Genomic DNA, 19474 nt, shown 5'->3' on the forward strand with positions numbered 1-19474 from the left:
CTCATTAGTTTAATAATGCAATTTTATCTAATAAATTTGCAAATTAGATATACACACTCCTAAAAGCAAATTATCTATAACTAATTTCATCAAATTCATCCCTTGAAAATATATAAAAATTGGACTAAAAAGACAATTTCATCAAATTCATCCCTTGAAAATATATAAAAATTGGACTAAAAAGATAATTTTAGTCTAATTTTTTTCATCAAACAGTCCATTGTCAAGTTTTATTTATTTATTTTTGTAATCAATATTTTCTTTTTGCAACAGTTTATGCTATTTAATTTGAACGAGCTTTTATTATATATTATAAATATAAGATTTTGGAGTAATCTTTGGAATGATGATCAACGGAACCATTCGAGAGAGAGAGAGTAAAGTAAGAGTGAGAGAGAGAGAGAATTAATCTTCAGCCACGAATTCAGTCACAAGGGATTAGCAGCAGAGACCAAACCCTCCCTCTTCGATTTCTTCATCACTGCAACCCCAACCACGATCGCGATTTTCATTATCTGGGTCCTCACAGTTACTCCTCCAGCAACCCCAGTTTCCATTTTCCCGCAAACCAAACACCCATTATCGAGGTGATTTATATGGCCGCTGAATCTCCCGCCAAGACGCTTCGAAGAATTCTGGACTCGCCGGGAGTCCATCTGGGTCCAGCTTGTTTCGATGCTCTCAGTGCTAAGTTGATAGAGAGAGCTGGGTTTCAATACTGCTTTACCAGCGGTATGTGCTTGCTTTCTCTTCATTTCTTGGTTAATGTTGATAGCAATTGCAACATATGGGTTTTGTGATGCTGTGTTTCTGGAATGGAATCTGGTTATAAAGAGTTGGGCTTTGAGTCCTTATTTTGCTTTTTGGATTGATTGGTGATTTAGGTAGTACTACTGATGCATATCCAGAGTCATGAAAATTAGTAAATTTTTTAAGTTAAATTGGATGGGTTTAAATTCTAAATTGAGGATGAAATGTGAAAGTTAAAGGGGAGATGAAAATAGTGTGAAAGGTGTCCACCTCCATGGACATATTTTTAGAATGAAATCTAATATTTGAAAGCTTTGTGCTTTCAGTTTTCTGGAATCACACCAAAAAAGGAAAGAAAGATTGTGTTTTTATTGCTTATCTGACATTTGAATCTTTCTCTCATTCTTATGATGTTAGGTGGTAGAGTACACAATTTTATTTTATTTTTTTTATTTTATGTGTTCTGATGTATTATATTATATTATATCCACACAGTCCGGTTCTCATAAGGACGTCTTATGGAATTTAATGGAATTTGGTGCGGAGTCCAACATCACACAACACGTTGTGAGAAGGTTTTCTTCCACAATATGTTGTGTGACTGCATGGTCCTAAATTCCATCAGAACGTCCGACGAGAGACTGGCTATATATCTACATAACAAGTTCTTTTATCCTTTTTTTCTTTTCTTTTCTTTTTTTTTTTTTAGTTTTTTAGATTTTCTTAGAATGACTAGTCATTCTATCATTCCCATGTTGGATAAGTGTTTTGAAGCTTCCATAGAGATTCAATTGCTAGACAAACTTTGTAATTTTGCTATTTTTTTCTTTTTTACCTCAATTGCTTTTGTTTTGTAAAATAAGCTTGAAATTTCTATAACTCTGGAATTTGTAATTTATTCATCAAAAGAAAGGAACTTGTAAGTTCTTCCTACCTTTATGCATGGCTTCCATACAAAAACTTATTATAATAATTATGTCACCTTTCCTTTTGTTAGACACTTACACCCCTAATGCTTTCACTTTAATTATCTACTTTGGTACATCCAGTGCACAATTGGAACCGTGGAGTTCAGTTGATAAATTTCGGTGTTCCATTAGATCTGTATTTAACTTGTTCAGAATAAACAAAAGCTAACTAGAATTCAATTTGCGTAGCATTGTTGAATTAAATTCAATTTATTTCAAATGAGACAGGTATATTATATACAATTTCCTTCATAAAATAAACAAATATGTTTTTAGAAAGGTTAGTTAATATTATGGGGTACCTTTTATAATGGTTATTCTTTTCACAATTAGTTTATTACATGAGCCCTTTTTCAAGACATAGCTATGATATTTGTGCATCATAATAGACAAATATTGAAGGGCCTTTGTTTTGGGAGCTGGACATGTCAGACACCTTGTGTCCAGTTTGTGACATTTATTTTTATCCATGACTACAGAGTTCTATGATTAGTTTCCATATTATCAGAACTACCTCATTAACTTTTCAATAAGATTATCTGAATTGATGTCTGTTTGATTGCATTATATGTAAATTTTTAGCCTATTTTGGAAGTGATTCTTCTGATGTGTTTCAAACGGTAAAATTGATCAGCTAATATCAGTATTGTATCTCCCATAGGGTTTTCAATATCAGCGGCCAGACTGGGGTTGCCAGATACAGGTTTTATATCCTATGGAGAAATGGTGGAACAGGGTCAACAAATCACCCAAGCTGTGTCAATACCTGTCATTGGGGATGGCGATAATGGATATGGCAATGCAATGAATGTAAAGAGAACTGTCAAGGGATACATTCATGCTGGTATTGCAGGGATCATTCTTGAAGATCAGGTTGATATGTTTGAAATATATTTTTGTTCATGAATATTCTGGCATATCAGAACTTTTTGGTCTGTTTTCTTTCTCGTATGAGTGTGTATGTGTGCATTTGTGTGTGTCGAAGTTTCAATATGTTTGTGTCAAACATATGGCTGATGCTTTTTGTATTTTGATATAAAAGGTCCTTGATTTATTATTACTGGTTCATATCTATTTTAGAAAGAGAGTGACTTTACTTATGAAGAGCTTCTCAAACTTACTTTTTTTGGGTTAAAGTTTGTGTGGAAGGTATGTTTAATCTATGATGCTGGGTGCGTTGGGATCATTGATCTTGTGGACCTTAAGTAAATATAAGAGGTGGACAGTTATTGTCGTCTGGGATTTTTGAAAGGTTTTATCAATAATGAGTTGTGGGAATTTTAAGAACCAATCAACAGCAATAAATAACGACTTCAAAGGACTCATGGTGAGTGTTCTGTGGTTGGGAATGCTGTTTGTTGTTTATGGGGGAGCTAGGCTTGGAACCTCTGATATTGATGGGTATTGATGGCATGGGGTTATGGTTAGAGAATTTGAGATGAATTTTCTATAAAATTAGTACATTGAAAGCAGTTGAAGAATAACTTAGAAACGGTAAGAAAATCAACATTTGGGTAAGTGTTTTTTGGGTTAAAACCTAAACTATGATTCAAGCAAACAAGAATTTTCTCTGGTATTTCATCCATGTGAAAGCTTGTCATTGTCATAACTTAGAAGTAATTACTTTCTCTATGAAGAAAAATCTTCCTCCCATCGCTTTGAGATCTTTATCAGTGGTCTGATGTGGATCTCTTCAAGATCTTTAATTTTAAGTCATGGTATGACTAAAGAATTTGACAACTGCATAATATAGTGCAATGTAAATCAACTTTGAGTCAACCGCTACATTGTGTGATGTTGATGTCATTTCTTTGATATCTTGCCTTACCTTTCTCTAGTGATTATTTCTTTTTGGATTCATAAGTTGGGCTCATATTTTGGATCGAATTGGTTTATTTGTTTTACATGATATAATCTGCAATTTCTTTCCGTCCTAAGGATGCATCTTTCTTATGAAACTTCAATTGCAAGGTTTCTCCGAAAGCCTGTGGTCATACGCGAGGCAGGAAAGTGGTTTCCAGAGAGGAGGCAGTGATGCAGATAAAAGCAGCTGTTGATGCGCGGAGGGAAAGTGGCTCTGATATTGTTATTGTGGCGCGTACTGATTCTCGTCAAGCAGTTTCTTTGGATGAATCACTATGGAGGACAAAGGCCTTCGCTGATGCTGGAGCTGATGTTCTTTTTATTGATGCATTAGCTTCAAAAGAAGAGATGGAAGCTTTCTGCAAAATCTCTCCCCATGTTCCAAAAATGGTATATTTTAATTTCGTTTTTACGATATTGAGCAACATGCATCTAATTTTATGAAAAAAAAACTTATTTCTTCGTCTTTTCTTTTCTGTAACATCAAGAAAGCTAGGTGGTTTAGCGTACCACTGAACTTTTCATTTATTTTTTGAATTAATTTTATGACAGATGATGCTTATTATCATGATTGATGCATTCCCATTTGACTTGCTGCATTAGTGTGACACAATATGAGTTTCATGCCTGCCTGCTCCTCCCCTTCCCCTCTTTGCTTTAATGCCTTCATTGTAGACAACTTTTTGTTTGACAAGAAAAGCAAAAAAAATATTCACAAGTAGTTTGTTTAGTTAACCAACAACTGAAAGTGCTGTACAACCTAAATTCTAACATCTGTCTGTCAATAATTCAAACAAAAGATCAAAATGATAACTTCTTCTGAACAGAACAACAAGGAGTTCACACTAAGGTGCTTCATGACCTAGAGGAAAAACTCTTATTTTTCCAGCCCTGTATTTGTTATTTTTGTTGGTCATGTCCTAGAGGACATCTCTGATACTTAAAAAAGTTCTTTCCCTCTATGGCCTCTGTTTCAAGTGATTATATTTCAATCATCTGACCGGAATATATATTATTTTGTTTGCTTTCGTCCTTCATTATCATAAGAGCAACCCCTTTGAATTCTACATGTATATGTCTTCATGAAAACCAAAAGTAAATGCATTGTTAAGATCAAATATTTCCTATTTTCTCATGTGTCACAGGCAGAAAAATCTAATTTCGAAACAAATAAAAGCTGTGCTAGTAGCTCTCACATTATTCTACATTTCTCAATTCTCATAATTTTTCTTTCCTTTCCTTTCCTTTCCTCTGTGTCTCACTGTACTCCTTTGATTAGAACTTTTATTAATGTTCCAGAAAATTTCAAATATCTATAACATAAACGATAAAAAATACATAGACTTGTCACACAAGTATCCTAATAATAGTTTTGAATTACCATCAATCCAAAAAGCTTAAATTGTTAGGAAGTGGACCCAACTATGTTTGTCAAGCCAACACAACAAACTCGAACAAATATATGAATTTGTTATATTCTTTTCTATTTCTAGTAATTGCAAAAGGTAATGTGTTCATGTTTGTTAGCATCCATCTGTATACCCGAGTTTATGTAATGTCTACTGCTCAAGATGTTTCCTAATGCTTATAATATAATCAATGACCTGTCATCAACCAGATTTTCATCAATTTAATAGCATTGTAGAAGGTTAATCTGCATATTCAAAAATATTGTGTAGTTGATTAATTAACCTCCTTGATTCTTGTTAGGCCAATATGCTTGAAGGAGGGGGCAAAACACCAATTCTTACTCCTCATGAACTTGAGGTTGTTGGATATAAGCTTGTCGTCTATCCACTTTCCTTGATTGGGGTATCTATTAAAGCAATGCAGGTCACATCTTTAACCTTTCTTTTTTTTTTTTTTTTTTTTTTTATAGAAAGTGCATGAAAAAAATTTGGGCAGTGTGGATATTACGAGTTTGAAACCTCTCATACTGCCCTGATCTTAAGACTTGCTCTGTGTGTGTTGTGTTTGTGTATTAATTGACTTCCAAACTAAAAATTTTGAACGCTATTTTCTTCACAAAGTTAACTTCAATTACTCTAATGCAGGAAGCACTTAATGCTATTAAAAATGGTTGTATCCCTTCTCCCGGAAGCATGCCATCATTTGAAGAGATTAAGGAAATCGTTGGTTTCAACAGCTATTATGAAGAAGAGAAGCGTTATGCTGTTGGAACCAGTCCGCTGTCTTCACAGAGAGGTGGGTGAGAGTCCTCTCATGACACCTACATTATTGCTTATGCACCAGGATGTCAATCAGTTTAATTTTTTAGAACTTGGACATCAATCAAGATTGGAGTTTTTCTAATATTAGCATATTCACCCTCTTTTTGCAGAAAGTTGATTAGCGACCACTGATTATAGTTCTGTGAAGCGCCACTGCCTGGCTAGCCTTTTTAGCAGATAGCAAACGTTAGCTTCAGAGTTATATATATATATATATATATATTTATATATATAATGATCTTCCCTGAAGAAGACAATGCCTGCTAAGTTTGTAGAAAACTCTCTCGATGGAAACCCAATAAGAGGAAAAAAAGAGTACTATCTTAATTACAGAACTTACATGACCAACCATCCAAAACAATAATAATTAATAAATAATAAGGTAAAAACTCAGTTTGAGAAATTATTCTTATATATTATTTGTTTTTGTAATTTTTTCAAATATCATGGTTATTTATGAAGCGAACTTTTACTTTTTAAATGTTGCATTAATTCCATTCAGGCTTTGTTTTAAAAGGAATTAATTCAAAATTTGTTCATTTTATTTTTTTTTCTCTCTAGAAAAAATCCAATGCTTTTCTAAGGATTTTTTACCATTAACTTCATCAAACTTTGTGAAAATCTATTGTTAATTTTCTCTCAAATAACACACAAGTCCTTATTTTATTAGTTGCATATCAAATAAAGATTAAATGCATGCTAAAAGTCCATTGCTTTGTTGATTTAAATACATACATATATATATATATATATATATATATATATATATATATATATATATGTATCTGTAATAAAGGAAATCATTGAATGAAAGATTAAATTTGAAAATTGATCAGAAAGTTGTAAATGATAAGAGATGATGTTCGATGAAAATCACATATGATGGGTTATAAAGCTGGAGTTAGCTTAATGGATTCAAATTATGAATTTTTTTTTTTTTATGAATTTTTTTATTTTAAGAAGGTAAACGTAAAATAAATAAATAAATAAATAATAAAAAATAAAAATAAAAAACCTTAAACAGATAGGAACCTACACAAGCCAATCTATGAATCCTTTAACTGCATTTTATCCTTACCTTTTTTTAGGAATATCAATTTCATGAAATTGTAATGTAATTAAATTTACATGGTGTATAACATTCGACTTTGTGTAGAATATTACTGTCATATTTAATTAATTAATTAATTTATTTCTTTGGGATACATATAATATTTAAGTCAAGAGGGTTATAAGCACAACATGCTTTCCTATGTCTTTTTTTCTCTTCCAAGCTCAAATGATAGAATATATTATTAATCGTTTATTAGACAAGCAAAATTTAAATTATTATAATAGCTACTGTAATTTAAAACATCTAGTTTAATTTTGTAGTTTTTGTACAAAATAACTAATTATTTTGCATTTCCCTATTGAATATGGAGGCAACCAATTCCTCTACTTTGTACAGAGTTTAGATGATGAACCTTAATTTTTCAATAATTTTAATTTACTTTCATTTTTTTGCAATAAAAAAAAAATCATAGTTTTGAACAAAAACAATTTGAAAATAATTGATTTGGTATTATTTATTATTCTCTTTTTCTTTTTTTCCATGTAAAAGGGGAAAAATTTATTCCTTCGCCATTTGATATATATATATATATATAGATATAAATATAGCAAGTCTCTTATCAAGGCACTTTAATGGAATTTGACGCAGACTCCAATGTCAAATAATATGTTACAGAAAAAAATATTTCTGCAACATGTTCCGTGATGTTTAAGTCTGTACCAATTCTATAATGTGTCTTGATGAAAGACAGATTGTGTGTGTGTGTGTTGTATTATTTTTTTAAGGAAAATAATTGCTGAATTCTTTTGAAATCTTAAAGATATAATTTTTTATTACAAAATGTTATTTTAAATACTAAATACTGGTGTAAAAAAATAAATATGTTAACTAAGAGTTTAACAAGGGAAAATTATAATATGGGCAAATTAACTATTTTTGGATTTACCTTAAAAGTATTAATATATAGTAGTTTTTTTCATAAGGTAAAAATCTAAAGTTAAACATCTTTTCGAAATGATTAGTTTTGTGCCGGTGTAAACATTCTTTCTCAAAATATGTTTATATAGCGGATATGTCTACACCAACGCAAAACTGACTCTCTTGAAATGATATTTAATATTAGGTTCTCACTTTATAGAAAGAATCTAACCCTCTCTATAGCAAAACTCATATATATATATATATATATAATGTATCATGAAATGCACCTTCATCTCCTAAGTTAAACCATATCTAGATGAAATCCCCCTCCTTATTAATTTATGTTGGGGTGAAAAGGTTATGACCAAGAGCAAGCTAGCTTGAAGTGTTAGCAACAAGCAAGCTTTTGGTGATGCTCTTGGGAATGGTTGTGTGTGAGTTGTGTTTTTAGGTTTTGGTTATGGTGTTTTCTGGTTTTTAGGGTTCCTAAAGTGTTCTAAGGTGTTGAAGAAGAGATGAGAAGAAGAGGAACACGTTGGCTTTTGAAAATAAGGCTTGGATGTGTAGCATTTCATTCATTTTACAATATAAGCTTGAAATTACAACTAGTTCACACATGCCAAGCATGTGAGCTTACAAAATGAGTAAAGTATTTGAAATTTAAAAAGTAAAATGGTCAACACCTAACTTTTCATACACAAAAGAGTCAAAAACCAGCTGCAACATGTCTATTCCAAATATAGTAAAAAGTGGCACATGGTTTTTGAACTAAGTTCCTATTGTTTAACTAGTTTGGGTAAACAACCAAACTAGCTTCACCTACTTAGTTCCCTTTGTATCTGCTTATGAAACTTGGTTTGAAGCATCCTTGGTCATCAATAAATATTGTTCCAAGAGCTAGGAAAGTTCTGGAACCGGATCATGGGCCAAACAGCTCCAAAGCTGACCCATACTCTGCATACTGGGCCCATCAGATACAGCAATCTGTTTGGAATAGAAAATGGACTTTCCCATGTCATTTGGACCTGAAATTGGAACCATAGTCTTCTATATATGTCTGTAGACATCCCTCAAAATTTCAGCCCAAAACTCCATTTGCAACCTGAGATATAAGATAAATAGTGGAACTATGTTGCTGGAAATTATGAATCCAGCACCATAGGCATTTCAAGCATAACATTCCTACTCTTTTGTGCATAATCTTGTCTATAATTTTGCATACATAACTTAGGCACTAAACATTATCAAAATATACCTTGCATCAATTAAAAACATACAAAGAAATATAAACTCATAAAAGGAAAGGATTTGATACCAAGGTGTGCATGCTAGCCGGTGACATGCACCATCAAGTGGCAAAATTTCCACACTTCAACACTCCTCCTTGGCAATTTTGTATGAGACGTTGAGAAGTCCTCTCAATATCTCAAATCTCTTCTTTCCCAATGGCTTGGTGAAGATATCCACCAAGTTCTCCTTGGAAGTCACATACTCCAACTTCACTTCACCACTTGCTTCAAATTCCCTTAAGGAATGATACTTGACCGGTATGTGCTTGGTCCTCCCATGTTGGACTGGATTTTGTGCAATTGCTATTACTGAAGTATTGTCACACAATATTACCGTGGCTTCCTCTTGCTTCAAGCTCAAGTCCTCCAATAATTTCCTAAGCCAAACACCTTGATTAGCACAACTTGAGCAAGCAATATACTCGGCTTCCGCGGTGCTTTGTGCAACGGTTTGTTGCTTCTTGGAATTCCATGAGAAATGACCATTTCCAAGAGTGTAAATGTAGCCCGATGTGCTCTTGCTATCATCCAAAGAACCAGCCCAATCACTATCACTATAACCAAGCAAAGCTTCATTCATGCCATCCTTGTACCATATACCAAAATCACTAGTACCTTTCAAATACCTTAGGATTCTTTTTGCACAACTAAGATGATTTTGTGATGGACTATGCATAAATCTTGACAAAACAGCCACACTAAACATGATATCCGGTCTAGTAGACCATACATATAAAAGGCTACCAATTAAACTTCTATAGATGGAAGGATTTACCTTTGGCGAATCATCATCCTTCACCAACTTGGTGCCTTCATTCATAGGTGTGGCAACGCTATTACAATCCTCCATGTCAAACTTCTTGAGCAACTCCTTCACATAGCTTTATTGAGATATGAAGATGCCCTTGGATGATTGGACAACTTCAATTCCAAGAAAGTATTTCATCTCTCCAAGGCTAGACATCTCAAAGTTCAATTCTAGCTCACTTTTGAAATTGCTCACTTCTTTCTCATTACCACCGGTCACTAGAAGGTCATCAACATAAAGAGACACCAACACCATGCAACCATGAGTCCTAATATACAATGTAGGCTCATTAGGACTCCTCCTAAATCCATGCTTTGTCAAAAAACCATCTATCTTGGCATACCATGCCCTAGGAACTTGTTTAAGGCCATACAAGGCCTTGTGTAGCTTGTATACCTTCTCTTCACTTCCTTTCTTCACAAAACCTTCGGGTTGCACAAGTCTCTCCATAATCCTTGCAACCGGTGCAAAAGTCTCTCCATAATCCACACCGGCTTGTTGTGCATATCCTTTGACAACAAGCCTTGCCTTGTGCTTATTTATGGACCCATCCGGATTGTACTTGGTCCTAAAGATCCACTTCACCCCAATAGCATTCTTTCCCTTCGGTTTTGTTACCAAGCTCCAAGTGTCATTCTTGTTTATCACATCGATTTCATCTTGCATGGCTTGTCTCCACTCTTTTCTTGCCATAGCCTCATGGACATTGATTGGATCACTCAATGCCACATTACACCTTTCATAAATCTCATTAAGAGGTCTTGTGCCTCTCACACCATCACCAATCTCCAAATCAGCCCCTATGGAGATTTCTAGCTCATTCTCATCATATTCATCATCATGGGCAGCACCTTCATCATTTCCTTGTTCCTCATCATTATCATGAGCTTCAAGCCGATTGTCTTCATCCATACTAGCCAACTCCTCCTTACTACAAACCCATTTAGCTTCCTCATCAACTTTCACATCTCTACTTATCACAAGTTTCTTGGTTTCCAAGTTATACACTCTATATCCCTTGGTCACATCACTATATCCAACCAAAACACCAACTTGTGACCTTTCATCAAGCTTTCTTCACTTCTCTTGTGGTACTAGGATGTAACAAATGCTTCCAAATACCCTTAGATGATCAAGAGAAGGCTTATATCCAAACCAAAGCTCAAATGGGGTTTTACTCCTCAAAGACTTGGAGTAAAGCCTATTTTGGATGTAGATGGATGTATTAACTCCTTCGGCCCAAAACTTCTTTGGCAAGCCACTTTCAAACAACAAACATCTAGCCATCTCCATGATGGTACGGTTTTTCCTTTCACATACACCATTTTGTTGTGGTGTAGTGAATTGATGAACTATACCATGATCCTTACAAAGTTGTTTGAAAGCCTCACTTGTGTATTCCCCAACCATTGTCCGTCCTTAACACCTTTATAGTGCTACCGGATTGATTTTGCACTAACTTCATAAATTCTACAAACTTCTCCAAAACTTGTGATTTTCTTTCAAGGAAATACACCCAACACATTCTTGAGTAATCATCAATGAAAGTTATGAAATACTTGCTGCCATTTAAGGATGGAACACTCATAGGACCAAAATATCCGAATGTATAAGTCCTAGCTTCTCCTTTGATCTCCAAGAACAAGATTGAAATGCTAGCCTAGTATGCTTTCCTTTTTGACACACTTCACACACATGTTCTTGCTTCTCCACCAATGGCATGTCTCTAACAAGTTCATGTGTGCCTACCAATGACTTAAAGCTAGCATGGCCTAGTCTTTTATGCCAAAGTTGAGAGGTGTTCTCAACTTTGGTGTTCAATGCAACCGATGCACCATTTTCATCCATATTCAACCTAAAATTCTTGTTCTTCATTCCAACACACATTAATTCATTTCCATGTGGATCAACTATAGTGCATGTCATGTTTGAGAAGTGTAATGCATATTTGTTCTCAAGCATTTGACCTACACTAAGTAAGTTCTCACATAAAGAAGGTACATAGAGAACATCATGGATAGTTTTGATACCTTTGGTGGTGTGTATCACCACATCTCCTTTGCCTTTCACTTCCATCAAGGCTCCATTTCCAATTTTGACTTTGTTGTGGCTGCTCCTATCCAAGTTTGTGAACCACTCATGCTTGTGAGACATATGGTGTGTTGCTCCACTATCAATGATCCATCCTTCATCATTCTTGATGCTACTAAAACAAGTAGCAACAAACAACTCTTCGGATTCACTATCACTTGCATTATCTTTAGCAACATTTGCTTGTTGCTTATCTTTCTTGTTTGCTTTGCATACTCTCTCCACATGACCCTTTTGTTGGCATTTATGGCAAAATGCATCCGGCCTCCACCAACACCTTCTTGGATGATGACCTTTCTTCTTGCAATGGTGACAAGGTTCATAGGACTTCCTCTCGGGTTTGCTAGTTTCACCTTTCTCCTTTATGACCTTAAGCTTGTTCTTCTTTTGATTTTGTGTCTTTTGATGTTGTTTAGACACAAATGCAGCCTCCATTGATTCTTCATGTCTAATCCTCCTCCTTTGCTCCATAGCTTGCAAGGCATTCACCAACTCGGTCAAGGAAATTTCATTTAGGTTCCTTGGCTCCTCCAATGAAGATATCTTAGCTTCAAACCTCTCGGGCAAGGAGACCAACACCTTCTCTACAATCCTTTGGTCACTTAATCTTTCACCTAGCACCCTAATTTGATTCACCACATTAAGAAGCCTTGTGGTGAACTCCTTAACCGTTTCTTTGTCTTTCATCTTGATGGTTTCAAACTCCCTCCTTAGGTTAAGGATTTGCATTTGCCTTGTCCTTGCACTCCCTTGGAACTCATCTTAAAGTTTGTCCCAAGCTTCTTTGGCACTCTCACATGCCATTATACTTGTGAAAATGGTATCACTAATACAAGAATGAATGGCGGTGAGAGCCTTGAAACCTTTAGCCAATTCCTCCTCATGGTGCTTGATTTGGTTGACCGTTGCCCCTTGTCTCAAAGGCTCGGGTTCTTGGGGATTTATGGTGACCTCCCAAAGACCATAAGCCTTCAAGTAGGCTTGCATCTTAATACTCCAAATGTTGTAGTTCTCCCCATTGAAGATAGGAGGAGAAGGAGTTGAAAAACTTGAAGAAGCCATGTGAATGTTGCTTTCTAGTATGAAGGAATGTGAAAATATATTTGTGCTTTCAAGTATCTCTTCACTCTCAAGGAACGAACCAGCCCAAAAACCTCACAAATCTCACAAAAATGTGTCTTGCTCTGATACCACTTTGTTGGGGTGAAAAGGTTATGACCAAGAGCAAGCTAGCTTGAAGTGTTAGCAACAAGCAAGCTTTTGGTGATGCTCTTGGGAATGGTTGTGTGTGAGTTGTGTTTTTAGGTTTTGGTTATGGTGTTTTCTGGTTTTTAGGGTTCCTAAAGTGTTCTAAGGTGTTGAAGAAGAGATGAGAAGAAGAGGAACACGTTGGCTTTTGAAAATAAGGCTTGGATGTGTAGCATTTCATTCATTTTACAATATAAGCTTGAAATTACAACTAGTTCACACATGCCAAGCATGTGAGCTTACAAAATGAGTAAAGTATTTGAAATTTAAAAAGTAAAATGGTCAACACCTAACTTTTCATACACAAAAGAGTCAAAAACCAGCTGCAATATGTCTATTCCAAATATAGTAAAAAGTGGCACATGGTTTTTGAACTAAGTTCCTATTGTTTAACTAGTTTGGGTAAACAACCAAACTAGCTTCACCTACTTAGTTCCCCTTTGTATCTGCTTATGAAACTTGGTTTGAAGCATCCTTGGTCATCAATAAATATTGTTCCAAGAGCTAGGAAAGTTCTGGAACCGGATCATGGGCCAAACAGCTCCAAAGCTGACCCATACTCTGCATACTGGGCCCATCAGATACAGCAATCTGTTTGGAATAGAAAATGGACTTTCCCATGTCATTTGGACCTGAAATTGGAACCATAGTCTTCTATATATGTCTGTAGACATCCCTCAAAATTTCAGCCCAAAACTCCATTTGCAACCTGAGATATAAGATAAATAGTGGAACTATGTTGCTGGAAATTATGAATCCAGCACCATAGGCATTTCAAGCATAACATTCCTACTCTTTTGTGCATAATCTTGTCTATAATTTTGCATACATAACTTAGGCACTAAACATTATCAAAATATACCCTGCATCAATTAAAAACATACAAAAAAATATAAACTCATAAAAGGAAAGGATTTGATACCAAGGTGTGCATGCTAGCCGGTGACATGCACCATCAAGTGGCAAAATTTCCACACTTCAACAATTTAGACTATGTAGTCTTGTCCAAATATCATACTTATATCATTATTAAATCTTCATTATACTTGCGAAGCACGTAGCCAACACCTAGTAATTATTAAAAATATGATAGATCAACTTATGCTCTAAAAGTTTATATTTCTTATATGTTTGATCTAAATTTTTGAAATCTTTTTTATATAATATGATTCCTTAGAATAGAGTGTTGTGGGAAAAAAGAAAGAAAAAAGGAAAAGTCTAGTTATTGGCGGAAACATCTAAACCCAGGGTAAGGAAAATTAATTGACAGTTTTTTCCATAATTAATTTTCTGAAAATCAATTTCCTTGTCTAATGTTTAGTTTATAATGGAATTTTTAAAACTTACAAATAATTAAATTAATCTGTCTTCTAATTGAGGATAAAATTATTTTAAAAAATTTATGCAATACACAAAGTATTTACTTTTGACCTTATTTTTTCGAACCTCGAGAATTAGATTTTCCATGAGCCCATATTTCTTTTTTTTTTTTTCTATGAAAATGAAAAACCTCAATTTGATAAATTATTGTTTTCCAATATTGAAAGTAAAGGGATTCAAATTTTAGACCTTTGCTAAAGAAATATGTCTGTCACTAAGTTGTTCCTTTGGGATCGTGAGTATGATTACTTAGTATATAGAACAATATGATAAAGAAACAAATATTTGTATGATTTAATTTGTTGGAAATATGGTATGAATTGCATGTTTGTATTATTTCATTAATTGATCTAATAACATAATTAATAAGTATAGAGAAACGGCTAATTTATATATTAAATTATCATTATTATTATTTTTTTGATATTGGAATTGAAATGATTCGAATTTAGATCATTATCTAAAAAAACAATAATTGTTATTAATGAATTGTCCTCACAAAAGGACTTCATAAATCTAATTTATATTTTAACAATATAATATAATATAAAAATACAATAATATATATTATTTACATGGCTTCCTTCGGCTATATATAATTATGTAATTAAAAGCTAATACAGCAGATATAAACAGGATCTTAATAATTCATATAATAAGTATAAAATATATGATAAATCATCTTATTTTCTAAAAGTTCATATTCGTTATATGTTTAATCTAAATGATTGAAATCTTTTCTGTATAACACGAATCATTAGAATAGAGTGTTGTGCAAAAACATAATAGTAATAATAATAAACATACATTGGGATTGAAATCTTTTCTATATAATGTGAATCATTAGAATAGAGTGTTGTGCCCCAAAAAAAAAAAAAATTATTATTTGATTAAATATTAATTTGGTATAACTAAATATTAATTTGGTATAACAGATGAAACTAAAATTTTTATCCGTAAAGGTTATATAATAAATTTTTTAATTAAAAAATAACTATTAAAAAGCCAATAAATTTATAATTGTAAATAAAAAAGCTGTATAAAATGTTATTGGATTTCCTAAATAGACTGAGAAAAAAAAAATCTTTAAAAAAGCTTAAAATTTGAATTTTTTTCAAAACAATTAAAATTTAAACAAATACTTGTTAATTTTTATCAAATATTTTTTATCTTTTGACAAAAAAATTTTGAACGTCAAATAAAACTTTTGGACCAAATATATATATATATCTCTGCCAAAAAAAACTCTCAACTTGGTTATTGGTGGAAACATGTAAGCCTAGTGGGTAAAGAGAACTATTTTGAAAGGAACAATATCTCAAGAATCAATTTTTAAAAATCAATTTTCTTCTTTAATATTTGGTTTATAATAGCATTTTTTAAAACTTACAAATAATTAGATTAATTTAGGTTTTATAATTGTAGATAAAATTGTTTTTAAGAAAATATGCAATATCATTTTGAATAATTCTATTTACATTACAAAATATTCATCCACAAATTATCATAAATAACCTTAATAGCAACTTAAAAAATAAAAATAAATTTACACGACATACCTTCATCTCTGTCCTTATCGTCCTCTGTTTCACCGCTCAACCTTCTTCTACTCCATGGAAATTTGCATCCTTTACCAGTTCTTCTAACACCCTTTCAGGATCCCCATTATCAAAGAACGTACGAAATCCCAGATTCCGAACCACTTCTTCTATTCCTGTTACCGTTCTTATCGCTCAAACCACCTCTCTCCAGCTTGCCGAGGGTTTGGGAATTAAGCAATCCCTAGAGACAGAGACTTTCTTCCAGGACTCAACAGTGCAGGTGAAGCATTATCCAAGGACAATGTGACACTCGCTATGGAGGGTGTGAAGCTTGCTCTACCCATCGGTGATGTCACTGACTATCCGAAATTTGCATGCATGGCATTCGTAAGAGGGTGGACAAGCCCTTGGTCTTTTTGAAGAGAAATATGGAAGCAAAATAACTTACTCAGACTCCTCCACTTTCTTAACCTTGGGACCTGATCAAATTTCCAGAAAAAAAAAAAAATTAGAAATAAAAAAATAACCCACAAAAAATCAGTAGGAAAAGAAAAGAAGAAAAACTTCTGTGAACTGGTGTTCGAGTTATTTTTTTTTTTTTATTTTTATTTTTTCTGAGGGATTCATTTTGTATAGAAGAACACTCCACCTTTTCAATTCCATCTGGTTGATAAAGTGATTATTATTTTTTTGTTTTTTCTTTTTCTACGAAAAATTTCATATTGTAAACATCAATCTATCTTATTTCATTAAGGATATTCAGGGAACTTGCATATTATAGTATAGTTAGGTTTTATTTTAGTTCATTAAATATAAAATAGATATAATTTATTAGTAAAATTATCAAAAATAAATTTTAATGTGAATGTATTTAGAATGTAGTGTATTTAATAATTTTTAAAATATGAATAAAATTGCCTTATTACATTTTCTAAAATTTCAAAATAACATGATGACTTACTTTCTACCTTACTTTTAATTAGATTCTCAATCTGCCAATATTTTTCTTTTTCAAAGAATTACCAAACACATCACGACATATATATCCATACATATACATATATTAATTTTTCATGGGAAGTTTGGGTAGTGTTAAAATTAGTGGAAATCTAAAATTTTCTAACAAAGTGAAATTTTTTCCTGCTTGAATAATTTTTAAGAGAAGAAATTTGTGGGTCCTAGTGTAAAATAAATATCGTAATGTGGAAAACTGACAGAAAAAGTGAATCCTACTAAAGAGATATCATTTTAAAATTTTTTGAGAAACTGATATTACGTATTTTTTTAAATATAATTTTATCATTTAAATTTAATATATAAATTTATTTAATTATTTATAAGTCCTATTTTTCTCTATAATTAACCAAACACTATAAAAAGAATTTCCAAAAAACTTATTCTTAAAAAACTGAATTCCAAAAAACTGATTCTCAAAAATCAATTTTCTTCGATACTTTTACTTTTACCAAATACTTCATCAGAGGAATTTTAGATTCCCATGAAGAATAATATTTTTCAAACGGACCCTATGGAAACTTCAAACATAAAAATCAAGCTGTTTTCTTGGAGGACTTCTTATTCTATTTTTGCTCTGCAATTGGGACTGGTTTTTGGGGAGAATTCGTATCCAATCTTAATTTATGTGAGGGCTGCAATAGCGTGGGAAGGAAGATATTGTTCATGTACTATGGTTTTGTGACTGGCAAAGCACGTCATGTTTGGAAAGCCACCATCGTTTCATCGATATGTTTCCAGTGGTGGAGTGGCTTTTTTTCAAACTTGGGATTTATAGATTTTTCTTATTGTTGCTTGGTCAGTGAGGTTTCAAAGAAATAAAGTGGATGCATGACCAATTGAGCAACTCGGCAAGTCTGCTCCTTGAACTACTCCAGTCTTTCAGTGGAGCAAAAATACCTTGAATTCGAACCACGTCATTCCTATCACAAAAGTCGTGGATTTCGTTTATTTTTGTGAGTAGTGATTACATGGTTCCGGATTTATCTGATTTTTTGCACTTTCAATGTAGTTTTTCAATGTAGTTTCCCACCACAGTATTCTAATTTTAATGTCACCCACCACAGTATTCTAATTTTAATGTCATTATCTTGCTCTTAAATGATTTATCTTTTTCTAATTTTTGTATTTGGGTCGAAGAGGACTCTAACTGACTCAAAGCTTATTTGGAAAATGATGTACCTTCTTTTTCTTAATATGGTTATCTTTTCTTTACTTAAAAAAAAAAAAAAAAAGAAGGAAGAAGGAAGAAGAAGAAAAACAAACTAGGCTTAAAAATCTCATTTAGGGGTATTTATCAGTTTGAAATCGACCTAATTTGTAAATAATTAATCAATCCAATTAGTAATTAGCTTGGTCTTTTTTAATTCAAACCAAATCGACCTATTTATAAAGTCCAAACCAAACCAATTCAATTAATAATTAGCTTGAATAATTGGTATTAAATTTTATTTTTTTAAAAAAATAATTGCACTTTTTTTCAAAAAAAATATTTAGGACTTTTGAATTTTAAATTTTGGACAACTATTTTGACTTTTAAATTTCTTTCATTATATAAAATACTTATGTTTTTTAAAATGCATATATTATCTAAAAAACACAAAACTAATAGATAAATATTAAAAAAATATATAAGTTAAAACCTTGCATCTCACATTAGAATCATACAATAGACAATAAAATTAAAGATAACAACATAAAATTTATATATATATATATATAAGTTTATTATTTATATTGCTAATCAATTTGGTTTGGATCTATTTTATTCTATTTTTACCAAAGACATTAAATTGAGATTTTTTAATTTTCAAAACTGATCCAATCCAATCACATTAAAAAAAATCAATTAAAACAAACTGGATTGAAATGGAATGATTGGCTTCATTAGTCGGTAAGTATTTTTACACACCTCTAATCTCACTAAATTATGAACATCTTTTTTTAATATAACTATCTATTCTGAAACTCGCTAAATTATGTTATTTTCTTTAAAAAATAAAAAACCATGCTTAAAACTCTTATCTTAGCACTCAGCACTCCAAGAAAAAGAACTTCAATTTAAAGTCCTTATCTTTGATCATACTGCTAATTTGTTTTTTATTTTTATTTATTATTATTATTATAAATTAAAAAAGAAGATTTCATCATTATCAAACTTTTAAAATTTAAAATTTATAAATTATTATTAATAATTATTATCAACTGAGTTGTTCTAAAATGATAAGAATCTAATCCTTAAACAATACATATACATTTTAGTTGTTTAATGAATTTACTTTTATTTTCAAAAAATAAGAACGGGACTTTTTTTTT

At 32.3% G+C, this 19474-nt stretch overlaps 1 protein-coding gene across 1 annotated transcript; it reads left to right on the plus strand.

The window, feature by feature from the left end:
* Nucleotides 1–332: 332 nt before the first annotated feature.
* On the plus strand, nucleotides 333–6226 carry LOC107404920 (uncharacterized). The gene is made up of 6 exons (XM_016011924.4): nucleotides 333–732; nucleotides 2380–2591; nucleotides 3690–3971; nucleotides 5292–5414; nucleotides 5636–5786; nucleotides 5923–6226. The coding sequence occupies exons 1-6, from the start codon at nucleotides 597–599 to the stop codon at nucleotides 5928–5930; spliced, it is 912 nt and encodes a 303-aa protein (XP_015867410.3). The 5' UTR covers nucleotides 333–596; the 3' UTR covers nucleotides 5931–6226.
* Nucleotides 6227–19474: the final 13248 nt, after the last annotated feature.

The sequence above is a fragment of the Ziziphus jujuba genome, chromosome 3 (assembly GCF_031755915.1).
Source record: "Ziziphus jujuba cultivar Dongzao chromosome 3, ASM3175591v1".
Classification (NCBI taxonomy): domain Eukaryota; kingdom Viridiplantae; phylum Streptophyta; class Magnoliopsida; order Rosales; family Rhamnaceae; genus Ziziphus; species Ziziphus jujuba.